This window comes from Castor canadensis, chromosome 3 (genome assembly GCF_047511655.1).
Source record: "Castor canadensis chromosome 3, mCasCan1.hap1v2, whole genome shotgun sequence".
NCBI classification, from domain to species: domain Eukaryota; kingdom Metazoa; phylum Chordata; class Mammalia; order Rodentia; family Castoridae; genus Castor; species Castor canadensis.
The window spans coordinates 71,244,958-71,267,066 of record NC_133388.1 but is presented as its reverse complement, the minus strand read 5'-3'; the positions used below and the strand labels follow the sequence as shown (position 1 = coordinate 71,267,066).

At 40.3% G+C, this 22,109-nt stretch overlaps 1 protein-coding gene across 21 annotated transcripts in view; it reads left to right on the top strand.

The window, feature by feature from the left end:
• The window catches only part of Npas3 (neuronal PAS domain protein 3), an 869,823-nt gene that overhangs the window by 840,137 nt on the left and 7,577 nt on the right, over positions 1 to 22,109 (top strand). For all 21 annotated transcript variants that reach the window (XM_074068169.1, XM_074068167.1, XM_074068174.1 and 18 more), the window contains 3 exons: positions 1,963 to 2,156; positions 5,974 to 6,080; positions 19,810 to 19,957. In XM_074068169.1, coding sequence (XP_073924270.1) covers positions 1,963 to 2,156; positions 5,974 to 6,080; positions 19,810 to 19,957 — 449 coding nt within the window. The remainder of the gene's footprint in view (positions 1 to 1,962; positions 2,157 to 5,973; positions 6,081 to 19,809; positions 19,958 to 22,109) is intronic.

Below are 22,109 nucleotides of genomic sequence, written 5' to 3'. Positions count from 1 at the left end.
ATGAGGTCTTGCAAAAATGTGTGTCTGTGATGGTGTTTTAGCATCCTTGCCTCTAGGAACATTTTCAAATATTCATAAAGTAGCTCATCTGACCAAAGCTTAAAGCAAAGGTGCATTAAGTATGAATTTAGTCAACTTCAAATGTGGGTGGTCGCAAAGCTGCTGCTGAAATAACCAAAATAATCCTCCTCATTGGTGCTTCGAGACCCGCAGCTCTGGGCACAAATGTGAAGGGTGACAGAGATGAGGTATTATTTAGAACAGTGAAGACTCTGAAGGGCAGCCCTGGAAGCTTTGATCCTGCTTCCTGACTGACAGGAGTGTAGCTTGCTTTTGGAAAACAGAATAACTTAAGAGAGGCGAAAATAAAATGGAAAAGGAATTGCCAGTTGAGCCCCTGGGGAAGGCAGCAGATGCCAGATCACACTGAGGAACCTACTTCCCACTTTGGTTCCTTATGGCACAGAGGGAAAAGTGGACTCTCAATAGATGGTTTGGCACTCAATGATGCATTTGGAGAGAAAGCAAATGTGGCAACTCAGTTAAACTGAGCTCCACGGTACAATGAACCACGGCAGTGACCTCTATAACCTGAGTTTGGAGGATCCCTCATGAGCAGCAGGGTCCTCAGAACACAGAGTTCGCATACACACACACACTTGCTCCCTAGCTCTGATACATGCACCCTACTTCCATCCTCTCAAAACATAGCCACATCTCTTGCATCATTTCACATTCTACTTATAACATGTAATGTTACATTGTTTCAGCTCCTTGGTTAGATTATAAATTTTTAGAAACCAGGGGTCTTATTTTATTCTACAACACACAGTACACACATGTCTACATATTGACACATAGGGTTCTACATGTTGATTTTAAAATAAACATTTGTCAAACCAATGAGGGAAAATTGTTTAAACATTACTTCCTCAGGCAAGCCGTCCCTGACACCCTATATCAAGCCTCTCTCTTGAGTCTCCCATCCCTCACTCTGCTTTGTTTTTCTTCATAACACTTATCACTGGATGAAATAATGTTCTGTGTTTATTTGTGTTTATTTTCTCTCTCTCCTACCATAAAGTAGGCTCTAGGAAAGCAGCAACTTTTCCTCCTGCATCATCAGTGCCTACAATAATACTTTGTACTTAGTAGCATTTAATAAATATTTGCTAAATCAGAAAAAAAAAAAAAACATAGCCACATAACTCTGTCATAGTTTTCACCTGGACAGTATTTGGTATACTTTGACTAAGACACCAAACATTCCAACCCAATATTCTCACTCTAGTTTCTGGGCAAGTACCTCTTGAGCTGCAGCCAAAATGGCACACATCTTCCTGATCCTATTTTAGTATGAGCTCAAGGAATGAATAGGCCAAAGTCTGACCATCAACCCCACAGGCACTGCAGTAAATCACTGTTTTCCTAGTAACTTGGTGCCCAATGTGAAATGTCTGTCCTTAAAGAACCCCTTCATGTGAGCCTGTTATTCACTGAAGTCTTTGGTCTTTTGCATTATCAACCCCTCAAGTGAAGGAAAGCTCTTAGCTACACTTCCAGGAGATGGTGAGTTTGTGCTGGGAGACAGACATCTCCCATTATCAAGGACTAATAATTCAAATGTTCCCTTCTGCAGCTTAGTACTCAGCTTTCTGGCCATTTTATCTGATTGTGGATGTCCCCTAAATGTGGAAAAAAAAAAAATAAGTCCTAGTGGGAAAAAAAAAGCAACAGCACTGTAGAATAATGCCGCCTTGAGAAATTCTCAGAGACTATGATTATTTCTCTTTTGTCTCTTGCCATGAGGACATTGAGAGCACCCTTACAGCAGTTACAACTACACAAGATACAAGCTACTGTTGGTTGCTCCAGATGTAATTTTGCATTTCTCAGAAGAAATAACCATTACATCTGGGATGTAAATTTGACTGGTGTCCTCTCCTTAATGCTCTCTTCCAGGTGATTCACATAACAGGCCGGCTACGCCTCAGAGTGTCGCTGTCCCATGGGAGGACTGTCCCCAGCCAAATCATGGGTCTCGTGGTTGTGGCTCATGCCTTGCCTCCCCCTACAATCAATGAAGTCCGAATTGACTGCCATATGTTCGTCACTCGAGTAAATATGGACCTCAATATCATTTACTGTGAAAATAGGTACTTTGTTTTTGTTTTCATTCACCCTGCTACACTTTACACACTAGTGACGGTTTGTGTTTTCGACAGTCGGAAGGATTTTACTTTCCCAATGAGGCTCATTACAATTCCTGATCTTGTTTTTAATGGCTGCTTAGACTGACACCAAACATGCTTTTTATTTAAAATTTACATCACTGCCCTCATTTACATTAGGGACAACAACTGAATGGATTGGGATACCCAGATCATATGCTATAAAGAAGGGCCATTTTGCCTGAGAACCCAAGGAGAGAGCAGGGCTGAGACATTACGGGCAAAATGATGCAGTAAAGGCATCTCCTGATACCTCAGAATGACCCACTTCTGACTAACTCGAGGTCCCAGGATGACAGTGGTCAGTGTTCCTGCAGACATTAAGCTAGGAGAGAACAAATGAGAATTTGAGGCCTGCAGAGGAAAAAGGACACAAAGGGAATTTGCAACACTATTAAATAAAACTTTATCATCCTGAGGATTTCACTCTTATAAATTAAGAAAAGATGACTCATCATAGAAACGAGTTGGCAGTTCTTCCTTAAGACTAAGCTGTTTTTAAAAAAGGACTTTTTTAGCCTCTGGTTAAAAAGTTCACTTTTTCCATTAAGCACAAAGCAAGGAGCAGGGACCTGGGACAGTGCCCTTCACACCTCTCACCTAGAAGCCACAAGCCCATCATCAGACTGATATATAGAGAGAATCACAAGGTGCAGGGAGAGCAGTGGAAAAGAGCTGCCCACAGCTGTGGGAAGGCAGTGTGGTGACACAATCTATCCCCCAGAGCCACAAGGAGAATTACTGAGTAGATCTGGGCAGGATGCTTTTTGCCACAGATTGCTGTACGACTTAAAGGCAATATATGTTCACTGAGCCCTGTGAGTCCCTTTGGAGAGGAAATGAAAGCAAAATGGTCAAGTGGCTTGGGTAATTGGCCTGTCCAGAGCCTAGCCAAGAGAAGTCAGACATCCCCTACTTTCAGTCCACTCAGAAGTGCTACCGAGGTTGAGATCAAGTTAGAAACTACCTGCCATTTCCTGCCAGGATCAGTTCAGAGGAAAGAAGTCATCAGTGGGACAAGATTTCACCTAAGCTGTGAGTGCTCAATAGTGTAGAAGATACCATGAACTTGTCACTATTCGATATGTAATTCTCAATCTGCTTTCAAGTTTTGTTGGCATTTACTAAAATCTTTGTCATCATGACAGTATACTTGGGTATGTCTAAGGTATTCTGGAATGGACACAGACTATCAGGAAAGACAAGGTAGCCAGAATGACGAGCTGAAGTTGGAAGTTTTCACAATGGCTGACTTTGAGTGAATGGCCACCACATGCCGGGCCGTGTGCAGATCTAATCACCTGCTCCACCAGTTTCTTGAGATAGGTGTGGTCACTCTGGGGCAATTTTGGCTTTGAGAGAAAGGATTCTTTCCCTCAGCCAAGATTCAAACACAAGTCTGCCAAATTCAAAAGCCCATGTGCTTAGCTATGTCCTGTGGGGTCTCCCTAGTCACTTTTCTTCAAAGGTCAGACTAAAAGGCAAGGGGCCAGCCAGAAACACCCCTATGGGGAATTTTCATACATATGCACCATGAAAGAACACAATTACCACCTACAAAGCTGTTTAATCTCTAACTAAAGATGTAGAATACTGGAGATGGAGACCCAACCAAGGGAAGCAGAAAGAAAGTCAGAAGAAGACTGTATACAGCTGGCTTAGTTTAACTTCACTATTGCCATACCATCCCAAAACACTGGGATTCTCATCTTATTTACCAAACTTCCAGTGATTGTCCTTTTTAAAACATCACTTAATTTTCATTTCTGTGATCAACTGATTTAATTCTTTCACAAGCTTCGTGGACCTGAACGCCTCACAGTACTGCTCTAGTAACCGAGATCATTTTCTATGACACACTTTTAGCTTTTTTCTTCCCACTTAAAAAAAAAATGCTTTCTACAACCCCATATTAACCAATGCAATACAGCATTATTTCCTGACTGAAGATGATAGTAATTAGGAAAAAAGACCTGTATTAGAGGTAATTGCATATTTGATCTACAGAAAAAAGCATACCATGTGCCAGGCACTATGCTATGTTAATTTTATTCCATTCACCAATCCCCTTGCCAACCTCTGAGGTTGTTTTACAGATGAGGAAACTGAGGATCCAAGTAAAGGAGGCTTCAGGTTCTGGTCTGCTACCTCCTATGTGTTTATTAAGAACTCCTTGAGTGCTGAGCTGGTCACATTCACCATGGTAACAGGCTCTGGTACATAGAAGGGCTTCAGGCATTTTTGAAGGATTTAATTCAAATAAAGAATAAACCAAAGATATGTCTTCCCTAAAGAATAGAGGCTTTTTCCTGGAGTTTATTATTTAATTAGGGAAGTTAGAAACTAGAGCTCACTCCTTGGCACTCTGGACCAGTCTTCTGCACATTCCCTTTGCCTGGGGCAAAGCTGACATCTAATGCTTTCAGAGGAGCTGGCAAATTTCTGAAACACCAACCAGGTCTTTTAATGACATCCTTGCTCCTTCATTTGCAGAAAAGGGGGTAAAAACTGCACTTGGAAAACAGGCTAATGGTTTTAATACCAACTAATCTGTTTTGTATCACAAAACCATGGAATTCTTAGAAAATACTTCTTTTTATTTCCCCAATTAATCTTACCTTACTAAGAATTCTAGCTTGGCCAAAGGTGTTTTTTAAATTACTTGACATTGAAAATCCACTCACTGAATAGTATATTTTAATTCTATTCCATAGTATTTTGGTTGGTTTTTTTCCTACTTCCCTGCCATAGTTGCCAGATTAACTCCCCAACAATAATCTCATGTGTTTCTTAAAGGTGTCATTTTAAAAGATTTACTTCATATTTGAATAGGCCACATGTCATAAATCTTAAAAAAAAAAATGGGGACAGTAAAGAGCATAAATTTAAAGAAGACAAGATATGCATATATTCTATTTTGAACTCAACCAAAATGAATCTGTACTTGGTGATACAGAAGTAATAAGCATTTCAACATGTTTGTGGAAAGCAGGCAGATTCCCCCAACATGTTTTCCAATTTGGGTTCTATTTTTCTGTGCTCTGCCCGAGGACATTGACGTCTGGACAATCAGTGACAGGGCTTACACACACACACTGTGAAGCCTGGAAGAGCTGCTGAAATGGTTTAAAAGTTTCTGTGTGGAATCTACCACAAAGTACCAGTTAAAAGAGCCAGGAGTGAAAGCGGAGCTCCCAAATGACTAAGACTAAAAAAGATAATACCCCCAGGCATCTGTAGGTCTCAGCATTTAAATTATATCCCTTGAAATGCCAATTTGGACTCTGTGCCAAGAAGCAGTTGAAGCCCTTTTTCATGGAAATATCCAATAGAAGACCAATCTGTTTAAATGAAAGGTGTCTCTAATCATTTGGTATAAACATAACATGTTTTTATTTTATTATGTAACCTTGAATTATCTTGGCCTGTAATGAGGATCTTGCATTGTTACTGCTTCTCAACAATTTTATGGAATTATTCTGTCTAAAATGTGCCTTCTAATGCCAAAAAAAAAGAAGAAAAGAAGAACCTATCTAATTATTTAAGCAGAAATTACTTGATCTAGCACAATCCCTAATTTTGAAAAATTCTTCTTTAAGGAGGGTGTTCCCTTAAAGTGCCACACCCTCACAAGCACCTGGCATGATGAAAATGTGTCCATAAATCATTTTCATGAGTCATTTGGCAGTGTCTCTATTTTGCTCCTTTCTAAGTCCCACGCTTTGTGTTCCTCCCTTCGTAGGATTAGTGATTACATGGATCTGACTCCTGTAGACATCGTAGGGAAAAGATGCTATCACTTCATCCATGCCGAAGACGTGGAAGGCATCAGGCATAGTCACCTGGACTGTAAGTACCTGTGTGGGTTTGTAACCTGGGCTGGTACCATCTGTCTCTCTCTCTCTCTCTGATGCTTGTTTGGTTCTGTGCTGAATTGTCCCTTCATTCCTCCTGTATACATTTGAGATGACTGTCAGCGTGCAGTGAGAAAAAGTGAGACATAAATCATTTCAACTGGTGTTGGCATTAGATTGAAAGTTGGACCTCAGGCCCAGAAAAATTGCTGGATCTTTAGGTGTTCATCCAGCATTTCACGGTCTCTCATGCTTTCTCTCCTGTGAAGTGGTTGAGGGACCTCTCTCTTAAGTGCTTCCTTGACCCTTTCATTTTCTAGAGAGCAACTTCCACTTTGAAATTTGTGGTTGCAGTTTCAAACTATACATGGGAGAAGACAAGTTCAAATAGGCTAGAGCCTCATAAAAATGCTGACTTGACTAGCCACAAAACAGGTGAGAGGGAAAGCCCAGGGGCAGGGACAACCTGGACATAGCAGCTCTCAGCAGCAGTGTCTTTTCTATGTATTTCTGGGAAAAAGGGTTATTCCGAGGAATAGTTACCTTCAGCCCTTGACTCCTGAAAAAAAACAAAAAACAAAAAAAACTCTGCTTTTTGAGCTTTGCTCCCAGCTCCTCACCCTTGGGCTGAACTCCAAGGGACCTTTGGTGGCATATAAGCAAGCAGGACTAGCATCATTGGGTCCATACATCAGCATTGTGTCCATTCACAATCAGCATCACCAGGCAGTTTTTTCTCAAAGTCCCCTGGGATGTTTATACTATGAATGGAAGGGGTCTGACAAGAGCACTGATCTGGTGGACCACTCAGGAAGGACCCTCTTCTGCCTGGAACACCTTTTTTATGACCATGCAACAGACTGTTCCCGAAAGACCAGAGCTCTACCAGCTACATTCCTAGAAGGTCCTGAAGTCTGATTTTTAAATACGTGCAAGGTGCCACAAATGAAATGGTATAGTTCAAAGTTGAAGGTTTTCTGCAGTAAACACCAGCAGGAGTCTTTGTATGTGTCCCTCTGCCCCTTCTTGTCATGGGTGAGGAGAGCGATTTCAGATCTTTCCTGTCCTTTGCAAACATTTGCTCACTTTAAACTCACATCTTCAAAAGCATAGCAGAGATTAAGCTAGCCAAAGTCTCAAAGTTTGAGCATCTTGTATTGTGTTTTTAACTCTGCATTAGCAACACTGACATGGGACAAAATTCAATGTCAAATTCTGTATAGAGTGGGTCTCTGGGCAGAGCCTGCCTGCAAGGCTGCTCTCCCTGACATTCTACTCCCAGCACTGAGCACGTGCCTTGATATTACACACCAGGGATTTCAGGAACACACTTGTTGCTAAGAATGAGTGGGTGTCGTGTATCACAGAAGCAGATGGCTCTTCAATTAATTGGGGGAAAAATGATGCTGTTTCCTGAAAAGAAACATCAGGTTCTTTGTTGCTGAGAATTTAGAGAAAATGGAGAAAACTCAGGATTTTAAAGGCAGCCATAGATATATTTTTTGGAGCAATACAGGAGAAAGATCTAGACTTTGAAATGAATATATTCTTTTCTGGACACCCTCATAGACTATGTGTGGGTGGGGGGCAGGGATGTTTTCTCATTTTGGAGTCTTAATTAAGGTCTACATTCAGAAACCTAATGCTGACCAAGAAGAACCTTGTCACCCACAGTTGTTATTTGGAAAACGTCATGCTATCTCTCTAGGAATTGATTTACAGCTTGAACAAACACAGTTCCTCAGGAACAGTGAGCAAGGACAGTTCATTTCTTACCACAAAGCACAGGTCTCCAACAAATACGTTTGTTTCATTCTTTCCCATCCACTATTGTCTCGTTTTCAGTAGCCAGAATAATTTGAGAGTGCTGAAAATAAACTACTCTGCCATTCACAATTGTGCAGTTCTCCTAATTTTTCTGGTAACTTGCCAAGTAATAAACAGAGACAGTATGCTTTCAAAATCTATGATTTTTTTCATTACTTGATATTGACATACTGGCTATTGCTTTATGATTTAGCCTACTAACAATGATTGAGTTCACTTTTACCTCATACACATGACTTCTCATTTTGAGTTCTTTTAATAACCTTAAACACATGAAAAACAAATAGAATAAGCTGATAATTCTGCACAGTAAAATACACTTCACATATTTAGCTATCATGCTGTGAAATAACTCCACAATGTCAAGTAGCACACAATTAGTAAAACTGTAGGGGGAGGAAAAGGAGTGTTTTGATCCTGAAGAATTTTGATCCTAATCAGATTGAAATTTCAGTGTTCTTGTAGTGCTTAACATCTTCAATCACACACACACACACACACACACACACACACACACACACACACACACAAAATAAAACTGATTCCAATGTCAGGTTTTGCATTCTGTGACTCAAATAAAATGCTAAAATATACAAATGCATCTTGCTTTGTACAATAAACATTAGCATCATTATAAAGTAAGATTGGGTCTAAAATTGTGTGATGGAATGTCTGATGTTTACCTAATTCTCAAACCAGAGCTAGCCCAGTAACAAAATGACAGAGCATGTAATAAGTCTTGGTTGTGTAAACACTGGAAGAAAAGGCAAAAAGCCAGCACGGCATCTTGCCTGTCCAAAGCCCTAGGCTATCACTGAAGGATGCCTCAACTGTGCTGTCTTGGCAGGAGAAGGTCATGGTGACATAGGATCAGTTCAAGAATAAGATAGAATTCTAAAACAAAGGGCTGGTTAAAAAATAAACCACATTAACTATTTAGCTTTTCTTCCCAGAGCTATTGGCACAATTCCTGGTTCTGTCTCTGAAAGACAGGTTTTAGACATCTGATCATACTTAGATATTTTGATATCTGTCTTAGGCTCTGTGTTATGGGTAAAACTTCAAGAAAAAAAGACTCACTAATCTTTGATAACTCAAAATACTGTCTTTATCATGGATATCATTTTCCCAGCTTAAGCATCTATAAATCCATCTGTAAATCTCTAGAATAAGAAAAATAAAGGAAACTCATGGAAGCTGCATAAGATTTGACAACTCTGATAAACCAAACCACGAACATGGGACCATCTACTCTCCCATAGGGCTAACTTGACATGGCTGGCAGTTCACTGGATTTCAACATAAAGAGTCACATTGTTGACACCAATATGGTGGGTGAGTGACCTTATACTGGGATTCTAAAACCAAGGGAATTTCAGGGGCCCCTTCTTTCCCACTGTGACAAAAAAAGCTCTGGGATTTCTTTAAACCCAATTTCATTGGTTCTTCAGATCAAATTGATCAAATCAAGCATTTCAAGTTCTGAATTTTAAACCACTCAAGTTAGTAATTATTTGGGCACCTCTCTCTGTCTCTCTCTCTCTCTCTCTGTCATCCTTGTCTTCCTCTGCCCAGGTAAACAGTGACCTGGACATGACCAGTCATGTCCCCTAGAGTAACAATCTCCAGTTACCCAGAGCATCTGTGTCACCCTTGAATTATGAGACAGGTTTCAGCACAACCATCTACACCTTTATCTCTGCCTAGAACTCAAAAATAGAATGCTAAACCAAACACAGATGTATGCGTTGCATTTCTCTGTATTCCCACTTACTCTAGGCCTTTGTCTATAATCAGAGCCGAATTTGTCTTGACACATCCTTAGGGTTCCTCCTGGGTCAAATCAGTACAACTCTCTAAAACCTTTAAGAGTGGCCTGGGGGAACTTCCTCTGTCCTTGTCACAGTGTCTCCACCAGCAAAGCTCACAGTTCTGCAGCTGTGGGATTTCAGAGAAAAGGAGACACAGTGTGTAGATGCTGTGGCAGTTTTCCCTCCTTAGGGGGCCTTACCCAGGATGAGAAAACTCTGGAGGAGTTACTTTAGAGAGAAAGGAGGACTTCCAGGTAAAATGGTAAAAATCACAGCCAACCAATATACTCGGGAGTGGTGTTTTTAAAAAATACAGTAGCCAAAGTATTTATTTCTTAATATATTTCTTAACAACATGAATACACAGCTACCTGGCATAATACATTCCATGCTGTTTTGCATCAATAACCCCTATACCTCCCTCCTGAAGGCGTCTCATAGCCAAATGCAAGCAGACTGCTTAATGCAGGACTAATTAGTATATCCCCTTCCAGTCTGTGGGCCCTCCATTGTAATTCCTTCCCAGCTCATTTTTTTTTTTCCACAACCAAGCATCAATCAAAGTAAGTGCCCTGCCTGCCTAGGCAACACAAGATGTCCTCCATGCATTTGTCATCTGCCACACAAACAAAGGGGGAATTTAATTGTTGATTTGGGTATGCAGCCATAGTGCACAGGGAAGAAAGCTGCAAGTGAGGGAAGAAGGAAGGAATAAAGTTTGATGGGTGAGCCAAATGCACATCGCACAGGGGGCTTTGTGCTGGTTTCTGATCTTAGCTCTGCTTCTAGGTCAGTCTTCAGGGATTTTATGACAACCTGGTCACTGACTGGACTTTTTCCTTTCTTCCTTATATGAAAATTTTCATGGAAGAAAATGCATTTAATGGATACCATGTCTGCCTTTCTTCTGAAGCCAAGTCAGCCTACACTGTGCCTGTCCATTAGCTGAAAACACTGTCCCTAGGAGCAAGATAAGCTAGGCTATCGTGCAGGACTGAATGAGTAATATTATTTTGTGTTTTTCTTTTATGGCAAGTGCTTATTTTGGCTTTTCAAGTCCATGGGCAGGCAAGAACAGAGACCAACAAGAGGGCCCAACCACCAGCTGAGTGCCTGTTCTACTTGTTAAACAATGGTCTGGGATAGCAGTATTGACATCACCCAGGAGCTCATAGAAATGCAGGCTTATAAGAAATGACCCAAACATTGTATGCACATATGAATAAAATAAAAATAAATAAATAAAAAGAACTTACTACACCAGAATCTGCAGTTAGCAAGTTAGATTCCCAGAGACTGCATTCATGCTAAAGATTGCATTGTTTTGTTTTGTTTTGGTTTTTGTTGTTGTTTTGTTGTTACCGAGACAGTCTCATAGCCCAGGATGGCTTCAAACTTGCTGTGTGGCCCAGCCTAGCCTCAAACTCAAGATCCTTCTGCTTCTGCCTCCCAAGTGCTGGGATTACAAGCGTGAGCCACCATGCCCAGCCATTGCACTATTTAGAAGGCACTATATTACAAAGAGTATCTACCCACCTTAAAGAGTTGGCTTTCCTTGGATTTGGATGAATTCTACTAATAATAGTAAAATGTGAGTAGTGAATTGGCTCCGAGGGTATCTAATCAGTGTTCAAATAAAATGAGTAGTTACTTAATAAGCTTCTTTTCTACCAGTACTGGGGTTTGAACTCAGGGCCTTGCCCTGGCTAAGCAAGTACTCGACTACTTAAGCCACACACTTCTTTGTAAAATATAAAGTTTTAACTATCAGTGGAGGAAGTTAACACAGTAGTAAAAGCAGTAATATCAAACTTAAGAAGAAAAAAAGAACTTTGGTGTGTCTCCCCACCCCGTCAATATTTTTCTATGCATATTTTACTGCATGTATGAATATAAGCAATGATGCTCTCCATGTTCGAGTTCACGTAACATTTCTGAATACTTACTATACAAATGCCTTGTGGCATTGCTATGAGATTTAAGAATAACTAAGTTGTACCCTCTACTGTCAAGGAACTTACATGATAGCAGAGAAACAGCCAATTCTGAATATGTAGCATAAAATGAAGACTATTAAGATGTATAAACAAAACACAGAAACACCAGAGAGGAGGGCAACCAAGGAGAGGATGGAGAAGCCCCTTAGGAGGCACATTTAGCATGGACTTGAAAGAGGATGGCAAGAAGCCAGGCTAGCAGGAGATACGGAGGGGTATCAAGGGCACTTCAGGTTGGAAAAAGAATGTGGGAGTGACATGAAATACAAAAACAGAATCTTTTCTTTCTCCCCAGAGACTAAGCCAGAACTTTGATTTGACCAATAAATTCAATTCTCTCACAGATTCTTATTCCTTATTAACATTTTCATGGGTCATTGTTTTTTATTGTACTTTCTTTAAAACTTATATTTGACCAAAAAAAATAACCCATTACTCTTAAAAGGCATGATCAGAAAAAAAAAATCAATACTTCTAAGTCATCCATTTTAACCAAAATAGAATCAACTCCATCACTTCTTATAATGCCATCTCAATCTTGTGTAAATTGTTTTTAGTTAACCTTGAAATATCAACAATGTCCCACATATCTCAAAAAAAAACCTCAAACATCTTTTAATCCAAATGGGCAGCACATTTTTGGTGTTAACAGTTTTCCATAAATGTGGGGTTAACTAATGATCAGGTTACTCCAGTCTCTTTAAGAACACCCACATCCTCTCTGGCTTCCTGGAATTTTTGGTAGAGTATATCAGCTAAATCTCATTACAAGTAACAGAAACCCCAAGTAAAAATGACTTAAACTTTCTTTGTAATTGTCTTAACTTACTTTTCATGATCAAGGCAACCATAGCTCCCACCAATCAATTCCTCACAAGACAATTCCTCAGGAAATGGTCAATCACTATTTTATCTTCATTTTTGAGAGAAGGCCCCTTGTGAGCCTTCATCCAGTATTTCATCTTTCCCAAACTTAAGCCACACAGTGGCAAAAGGATGGAATTACTATTTCTGTTTTAAATAATCAAGGTTTATCCCGTTGGCACGTTGGAGAAGGCCATAAAACATAAAAGAACTGTAACATAAATTAGAGTTCTGTTATCTGGAAGGAAATGGCAGTTTTCAGTCAGTGGATAGCCAACGACTGCCGCATGGGAGAAATCACCAGTAAGTACTTGGATTTCTGAAAATCTGCAAAACAGGAAGAAATGGAATTTATCTAAACTTCTTAAAATAGCCTTGCCTTTACAAAACACTAGTTTCTGTGAATCTGTGCCTCACCTCTTACAGATGTTCAGTAAACTCAAACAAAAGGACTGCACAGAGGTCCACAGGAGATATAAAATACAGCTCTTGTAAGAGCTCCATCCCTTTTGCTGTTTTACACCTCCCCCTCTAGCCCAATCAGCTTGACAGTTCAATAGTTTAATACTCTTAATTTTTACAGGGAGGTGAAGTATGTACCCAGCCCAGGTCAGACTCCATGGGCTCTCGTAGGCGTATATACCATTTTCCACCCAGTGGCCACTATTACAAATTTATTAGTGAAACAGACTGATCAGTCCCTGTCTCCCATTCAAAGGCAAGTAGAGTTAAATCCCTATTTTCAGAGTGAAGAAACCTTTACCACCTCCCACAGTAGTGACTCTCCCAGTATTTCATTGTATTCCAAGGCTAAACCAACCACTAGAAATTCTCATGACTGATTGGGACTATAGTAGAAGGGTAGACCAAGATAGATTTTGTCTACTATGATTTCCCCTAGTGCCTGGCACAGAGTTGACACTGAAAATACTCTCACTGGGTGACTGGAGCAATCTCCTACTTCCCCATTCTCTAGTCCTTAGTCATCCCTAACTCCATGCTGAAGAGCTCACTGCGGGTCCTTTACGTAGTAAATCCTGCCAAAAGAAATGTGGGCAGTGGGGGAGGGGGGGTTGGCAGAGTGGCTCAAGTGGCAGAGTGCCTGCCTAGCAAGTGTGAGGCCTTCAGTTCAAACCCCAGTACTGCCAAGAAAAAAAAGTATCTATTTCATATAAGAAAGGTATGGGGGCTTTAAAAATACTGTATTTAATGATTGTAGGTTGAGAAGGGCAGGAATGAGTAGTACTGAAACTTCCTGGTAGGACTGAAGACAGCTCAAAAAAAAACTCTGAGTTCTCAGATGTCACCCGGGCCAACAATTACTTTGATTCTTTCCATCCTAGAACATGATACCGATATATCAGTGTTTAAAAGCCTTAGACGCCAATTCAGTACATTACCATGAAGAAGAAAAGTGGGATTTATTTTTTCAACGTAACAAATTGACATGTTCTAAATCAATGAAAAGTTTTCTGCATGATTCAATATTAACAGTTAATAAAAATCTACCAATTGGCAGTGGTATAGGACAAAACCTCTTCTGAGGTTGTAAATCACACAGATAGGAGTTCAAGCAGGGCCTGTCATTAGTGTATTAGGGGAAAAATCCATAGATGATGCATAGTCATTCACAGAACATCCACAGGTCTTTTGTCCTTAAGCTCGTAACTCACATTAAGTATTAAATATCATCCAACTTTACCAAATATTCTTCCTCAACACATAGGATTTCCAAAGTAAAAAAAAGAACCTAAAAACCAATTTGTGGATGCCTGCCATTTAAGACATCTAGCTCACTAATTGCAAAATCTATAAGAAAGTGTACCCAGCATCAAAGCCTCACTTGATCCTAGGAGCAATTCTAAATGAAAAACTGTCTCTCCTGCAAGTAAATAAAGCACTTAATGCAGTGTCTGGCTACAATACCGTTTCTCCTGTGGGTTTTGAAAATGACCTTCCTGTAAGCATCAAGGACTATAACTTTTTAGATAAAGAAACTTGTTCTTGTTTTAAGTCTATGTCAGGTTCATTCCCCTATAGCCCACAGTTTTCAAAAGCAAAGGAAAAATAATCCAGAATTTAAAAAAAGAGAGAGAAAGAAAGAACGAGAGGGGAAAAAAAAAAGTCTGTTTCCAGAATGAAGTTCCCTGTCAGCCTGCCTTGGGCCTTAGGTGGAAAGGCAGAGATTAAAGAGTCAGTATTCTTTTTCATGTTTCATCTGCCAGTTTTGTGAATGTAGAAAGAGAATGAGTGGCCACAGCTAAGCACCCAACTGTGGTATTAGTAGAAAGTGTGATTCTAGCACAACCCCGTTACACACACACACACACACACACTCTTCAGCGCATTCAGAAGCCACTTCTGAGCTCCTGCAGAAGGCACCACTCTTTGTGCCCCACAGCCATTGAAGAAGACGCCTCGAGAGGGTGAATGGCGCTGCAGATGCCCTCCTATTGCCATGACAATAATGAAGCGCTTTGTTCGGCTGTGTGAATGTGAAGTGTGGCAGCTCCGATGAGCTCACCACTTCCTATTTATTCTATACTTACCTGAATGCACCAAGTATTGCAGCTTTTTAATGCATATGCAAACCACTAAAATGTCCTTTTGTGAGATACTTTACTAAATGACCGCTTTGATATGTGTTCTTCATCTCCTCTTCAGACTGCATCCGACTGCTCCCTCCTTTGTGAGGCACAACTAACTCACTATTTAGACTCTTTGGCTTTGATTTTCTAGAACAGCCCAACAGGAAGAGACCATGTTCTCTTTTTTTCTTCATATTTCTGAAGGCAAACTTGTACTGATTTGTTTTGATTTACTAACAGAATTATCTTCATCCACAGACACTGGCTTCCTTTATGTCCTTTCAGTCATCAGTCCAGGTCTGTGGACCAAGTTTTCCCAAGGAAAACTGTTGGTATCTGTGCGCAGGACCATGGGTGTGCAGCAAAGGGTTCATGGGGCAATTACTCCCTACAACCATAGCATCTCTTGTGTGTCAACCACTAAGCTTGAACCAAGAGAACAGGTGACATTTTCAAAGAATATTCAATAAACTTAGCATCTTGTCTTTTTTTTAGGGGAGTGTGGGGGGTGTATAATTTGATGTAAAAGGTCATGTTCTAAAATGCAAGTACTTTGCAATTTCTTTCAATTGAACTGTAGTTGCCACTCCCTTCACAGTGAAAGGGGGAAGTGTTTGATTAAAAGCCAGACACTTACTCATGGCCCCCTAATTGTCTGGTGAACAGGGCTGGCACAGCTCAACCAGGGAAGTTCAGTGTCTCTTTGTCTGTCCTGTTTTCTTCTCTCAAGTGGAAGGTCACCTCTGTCCTCTGAACAGCACAGTTTGTAATTCTAAGGCACCTTCAGCTTGGGGGTGAGATATGTTATCACAGCATCTTGGTTTCCCTTAGAGCATGAACAGCTGAAAGCAAGCAATCAGGTAGCAGAGGTATTCATAGTCATGTCTAGACCATTCAAGATTCTGAGGGAACTTGTGAACACTTATTTATCCTCCCTATGTTTTTTATGTTTACTTTGTGAAATCTAGTAGAGGCCATTTCAATTCTTTTAGCTCCTTAAATAAAAACTAATTCCTATCACACACCCTTTAAGGGCATGACTCTAGAGATGTTAGGAGGTACTCATGGCACACAGGCTGCTCAACCCATGAATTTTGGACAGCTGAAAGACAACTTTAGAATAAACAAGTGAGAAAATGCCAGACTACATGTTGGAAGTGCTCAGCCTGTCTTCTGTGACAGTAGAAATATAACTTACACATGCGTTTTTCCCCTGCTTCCTTCCCTTTATAGTTTGTGTACATGGTTATGAATTTACCTAGGCCCATTGGTTTAATGAGTATCTATCTCTTTTCAAGGGACAATTAACTGTTTTTAAAGATTGCCATATCAACTAACTTCATTGTGCTTATTTCTGGTTTTCCAAATTGACTGACACACACATTCCCTCATTTCTGTCTGCTGTCTAAACCTAAAACTTGAAAATAAAAACATCAGCCACTAGATTAAAGAGAAACAAAAAAGTTTTTTGTGTGTGCTTTTCAAGTTTTCTAATTTATTACCACTAAAAATCTCTTTCAAACTGGCACCAAGGTGGCTTTTCTTCTTGAGCTGATTAGGACCACATGAGTTCAGGAAAAGCTGTCAGATCCTGCCTCTGGCACAGCTGGAATGGCCCAACTGATTTGATGATTTTTTTTTTCAAGAAATAAGCTTCATCCCAAAGTCATAAATTTATATTCTGGAATTCATAAGCAAAAAATATTCCTGTTCATTTTAAAAGAAGTAAAACTCCATTATTAGCTCTTGATGAGACCTCAAAAACAAAAACAACTTGGTTAGTCTTTTGGTCAACATTTCACGCTTTCAAGGGAGCTAAATTATGTGCCATCTAGATTCCCGATGCCCCATGTGTGTCGGGGTAGGGGGTCTCATTCAGAAAACACTCATCTCCAGGGCAAAGTCATAATCTAAGACCATAATAAAATATTTCCCCTTTTAAAATTCTGAACAGTTATGAGCTATCTCAAACTTATCTTCTCCAAAGCCCACGGTGGGCTCTAAACCTTTATCTTGGCACCACAGCAACCTAAGGGCAGTACTGTGTCTTCCTGTCTCCCCAAGGAGCCCTTTGCTCTTCAATCCTCCTAAGGTCCTGTCCTTATATCAAAACTCATCCCGCTGCCTTTCACTCGGGTCCCTTCTCTTTGGTAGATGGTCCCTACTTTGGGTTTGATAAAGAAGGCTGTATGTGTTCATATGTAATTGTATTCATGGGCCCTAACAGATTAGTCTGTATCTTCTTAGGAAACACAGATGCATTTAAGCAGACCAAGTCATCCTCCCTCATCTCAAAAAGATGGCATGGTATCAGTCCTTTAGCAAATAAGCCTTTCAGTTCCTTTTACAGCAAAGACTGAAAACCGCCAAGGAAACAGAGGTTTTCCTGGATAGCTTTCAGAGTTGGGATTTTGTCTGTTACTATTTTTAGGAAGAAGGTAGGATGACCATTGTGTTGATTCTGCAAATTTTAAGTTGATATTACAATTCTTTCATTCTTTTAGCCTTTCTGTACTCTGTATTCTGGAGATTTTTTTTTCTTTTTCTTTTTTTTTTTTTTTGTCTTCTTTGGGTCACATTCCAATCCAGAATCCCTTCCAGCTGAGTTGACCAGCCCTACCATCTCAATGTTTCTTCATGTGATTCTAAAAGGATAGTTCTTAGTCTCTTTGCCTTTGTTAAAAATACTAGAACAGTGTGGAATTGTTCGTTCATTCAGATAAAAAGCAGATAGAATTATACTGCCAACCAGGTTGAGTACTAGAAGTTTTCTCTATGCAAAGAGTGGACAGAATTACATAATCCACCACTCCTCGAGTAATAGTTCACCAGGTTGAGTGGATCTGAATAAAAGCACATCTTGTTGCATGCAATGATGGTATGACAGAAGAGCTGGATGGTAGAGTTAGTATTTTACTGCTTTCAGCTTCACCACTCAGTTTTGGAGGCTGGGAAGCCATGCATGCAGAATAGCAGAACTTACAATTGCCTACAAAAGGAGAGTACAATGCTACCTGAGGAGCCTCACCGCCAAGACAGGGTGACAGTTCTGAGCTTAAAAATACCCTAAACTGTGCGGTGGCTTCAGAATGAAACTTGCCACAATTTGAAACACTCGTCAAAGCCAGGCTTGTTCAAGCCACAGTGAAGACATAATTATTAAAATTTACAGCCACCCATTTAGTGTATTGCAAGAAAAAAGGAAGAGCTGGAGAACAGCATGTATGCTTAGAGATTCGGTATGGTGGAGGTTTGATTTGTGATCACTTTCAGAGGCAGGAAGAGTGGCCCGGTTCATGTCGAGAAGAGTTGCAACAGCTTAAAACACGGCTCTTTTCCAAAGTGACTCCCCTTTACCCATCCACACCCCCCCCAAAAAAAATCAAAATGTACTTCATGAAACTATTGTATATGAAGCACTTATTAGCCGTAATTAAATGGACAATATGAATTTACTACGTCTTTAGGACTCTGGCTTGTTCTGGTTTAGAGCAAGATGATTAATGCAAATACATATTACTTGAGATAACCATTTAGCAGCTAATTTAGCCAAATTTATTACAGCAGTTAGAGGTTTTTCATTTTAGCAGACGGAGACAAGGACATGCCAAAAGTAGGCCGTGTAGACGAGTGCACACTGCCCTCTAGTGGCCAGCCTGCTGGAGAGCTCTTGGGGGGCATGGTCTTGATTGCATCCAGTCCTAACAGCAGCTTGTGCACATTTCCGGCATCTTCTGAAACCATTCCCATCCATAGCACTTTATTTCAGGGGATGATTTACTGCACTTTCCCCTTTTACTAGCTCAGGAGTACCCAGATACAAATCAAATCAATTTCAACTTGGCAAGATTTTGGTTAAAGTATCATTTTTAACATCTGCATTTTAAAGCTCCCTTTCAGTGGGTATTTAATGGCAGTGTTTCACATTACTGATTGTTTTTACTTGTTCCTTCATTTTGGGCCATATTTCAGAGTGTGTGTGGAACTGTCACTCTGTTTGGCTCTAGCCAAGTCAATTCTGTGCCTCCCTTAGGCCAGTGTTTCTATCTGACTCAAATGGGGGATTTATTTTCTTCCAACATTCAGCATTCTCACCAGAATTTCTCCTGACTGACCAGTGTAAATTTAGTTCATCTAAGAACTATAAATGAGGTCAGACAAGACCAAAGGAACAGATGGGTAAGGACACCGGAAGACACTACTAGAAATGATCAAAGCAAGGGATAAAGCGTCTTGGGAACCATTCAAATGTCCAGAATCTCAGAAGGAAGCTATGAAAAAATCCCATACAGATTTGCCTTTCTTGTAATCTGACGTCAAACCATTGACAGTATCTGAACCACAGTATGTGCTTGGCAAGCCAAAAAGACTTGTAACCCTTTTATTCTTCCTTTCACACAGTGGCTGCCCAAAACAGAATAAAGTCTTGCTACAAATGCCAGTAACCCTTGCTCCAGAGGTGCCATTCCACTGAATTATTGATTTTGTCTCTTCTGCTAATGGCACCCTACATAAAGCACATGGAGCACCCCCAGCTTGGTGCAGGACCTCCTGATTCTAGGCTCGAGGTTTTGCACAGGTGAAAATCACTTGGTCCCTGTCTTAACACAATGCTTTCTGTTTTGGTTCTTTTCCAGTGCTGAATAAGGGTCAATGTGTGACAAAGTACTACCGATGGATGCAGAAGAATGGAGGATATATTTGGATACAGTCTAGTGCCACCATAGCTATTAACGCCAAGAACGCAAATGAAAAGAACATCATCTGGGTGAATTATCTTCTTAGGTATATTTTCTAATTTTGTCTTATTTGCATTTGTTACACACTATGCAGCCTGTGGTTAACAGCTGACATATTGTGAGTATTATCTTTTGATAGTAACTGGTACAGAGATTCATGGAAATCCTGCTCCTCTCCTTAAAATTCAAAGAGATCAAATTGTTGGAAGAGAAGTGCAGGGAAGAGCGACAAGATTTCCAGTAATTCTTGGGTTGCCAACATTTGGGCACCACTGTAGAAACTGCTTTGGGTTTCTCACAAATGTGTAGACCAGGAAAAGAACACAGACTTTTGCCTGTCATTGACTCATTCAAAAAGTGCCTCTTTATCCATAAATGCTTTCACTCACACTCCACCCTTGTGAGAGTTAATCAAAAGGAGACGAGGGGAGAAGTGGCAAGGGACATTAAGTTCCTCTTGCATTTCATCCCTTTGGTGGCTTTGGTCTACACCATAGGGTTCTATTCCCAAGGCATTCAAGTTTGGGTAAACAAAGTGAATTGCTTTCCCAGAATAATGATAATCAGTATTTTTTTAAAAAAATGAAGACAGTCTTCTTTTACCTACTACTCTATGAAGTCAGGCAAGTTTTACTGCTCTTAAAATGTATCCTCAAATTTACATCCATAGATACGTTCCAGCTCAACTGCTTCCTGAATTCTGGCGTGGGACACCTTTTCCTTCTCTTTCCCTATCTACTTTTTGCTTTTAGATTCAAACACGCAGAAAATGAACCAACAGGCTAGGTGGTTTGTTTTGGGGGGTAAGCCTTCTAGAAGGTTCTCCACTAATCCCATCAGAAAGCTATCACAATGCTTGACTTGGCTCCTCCCACCACCATCTTTCAAGACTTTGGCTGCTGTTGTCCTTAAGTCTCCCAAGCAGGGTCCATGTGTGGTCTGAGCAGGAAAAGTTCCAATGGGTCTAATGAATGGAAGTTAGTGCCCTTTGGCTGATAATTTCGACAGAGACTACCTGAACCCATTTTTCTTGGAGACAGCCAAATGGAGCTGAGACACTAACAAGCCTGGCGTTGAAACACTGGTCTATCAGTGACTCACATACTTTGGTGGTTACTTGAAGGCATGAGTGTGCTCGTTTCCAACAGCACATCAATCAGACACTAACGATTATTGTTCTTGAGAGGGACTTAATGGGCACCACTTAAAAGAGTCTTCATTTATCTACTTTCTTTTTCCTTTTTTGACCTCTTCTGCTATTAATTCTCTCTAAAGGTAAAACTATGTGTACTTAATGGGGCTTTCTGCAAGGCTTGATTTTTATGTAAACTGTCCCCTGTGGTTGTGATATGTTCAAGAGGGTTCTGATATCGAGGGATCCTTTTACCTAGAGTCTGTGGAAGTCACAATATGTAATACCAGAAGTTACAAAAAGCTCATGTGCCAAACAAAACAGAACAAGGTATTATGGCACTGATATTCTTTTGCTAGGCAAAAATGGTGTTAGGTGTAGGAGATCCATTACTATTAAAGAATTAAACATTGATGAAAGGTCAGTACAGGCTATGGAGTGTCTCCTGTATTGATCTAACATGGGGTACTGAAGTTATCTATATGGTTGTTACTCCCATTCCTGGAGAGTTTTTTTTTTAACCTAGCTAAATCCTTCTTACTACCTCATCAGCCTCATAACTTCCCACTCTATCCCCAATGGAAGGAGTAAGAACGGCAGGGAGAAGTCAGTCCATACACCTTTGGCCCAATACCATTGATTTGCCTACAGTCAAATGGTACAAGCTCATGAGTACTTGGTAATTCTGTTCCATCACGTTCCATGTGGATAGGAAGGAAATGGTTTGGGTGTCAAAGAGCAATCTTCAGGCTTCAGAGTCTCAACCTCACATGTGATAGACCTTCTTAGCTGACCTAAAGACCTGCACTGTGGTGAATGATTAAAAAAAAAAAAAAAAGACAGTGAGTTAAGAGGACAAGTAACCTTTGAACCCCCATGGCACCTGAACTAAAGGAAATGGATGCCTATGAGCTTTTGCAAATTACAGTTTACCAAGGCAGCCACCCAAGAATACTGTTCTGTAGCCTGGACAACCAGCAAGAAAAAGGATGCGACCTTGGTAAAATACCCACTATTGAAGTTTACTTTTTCTTTCCCACATTCTTAGCTTTTGTTCATCCCTAAT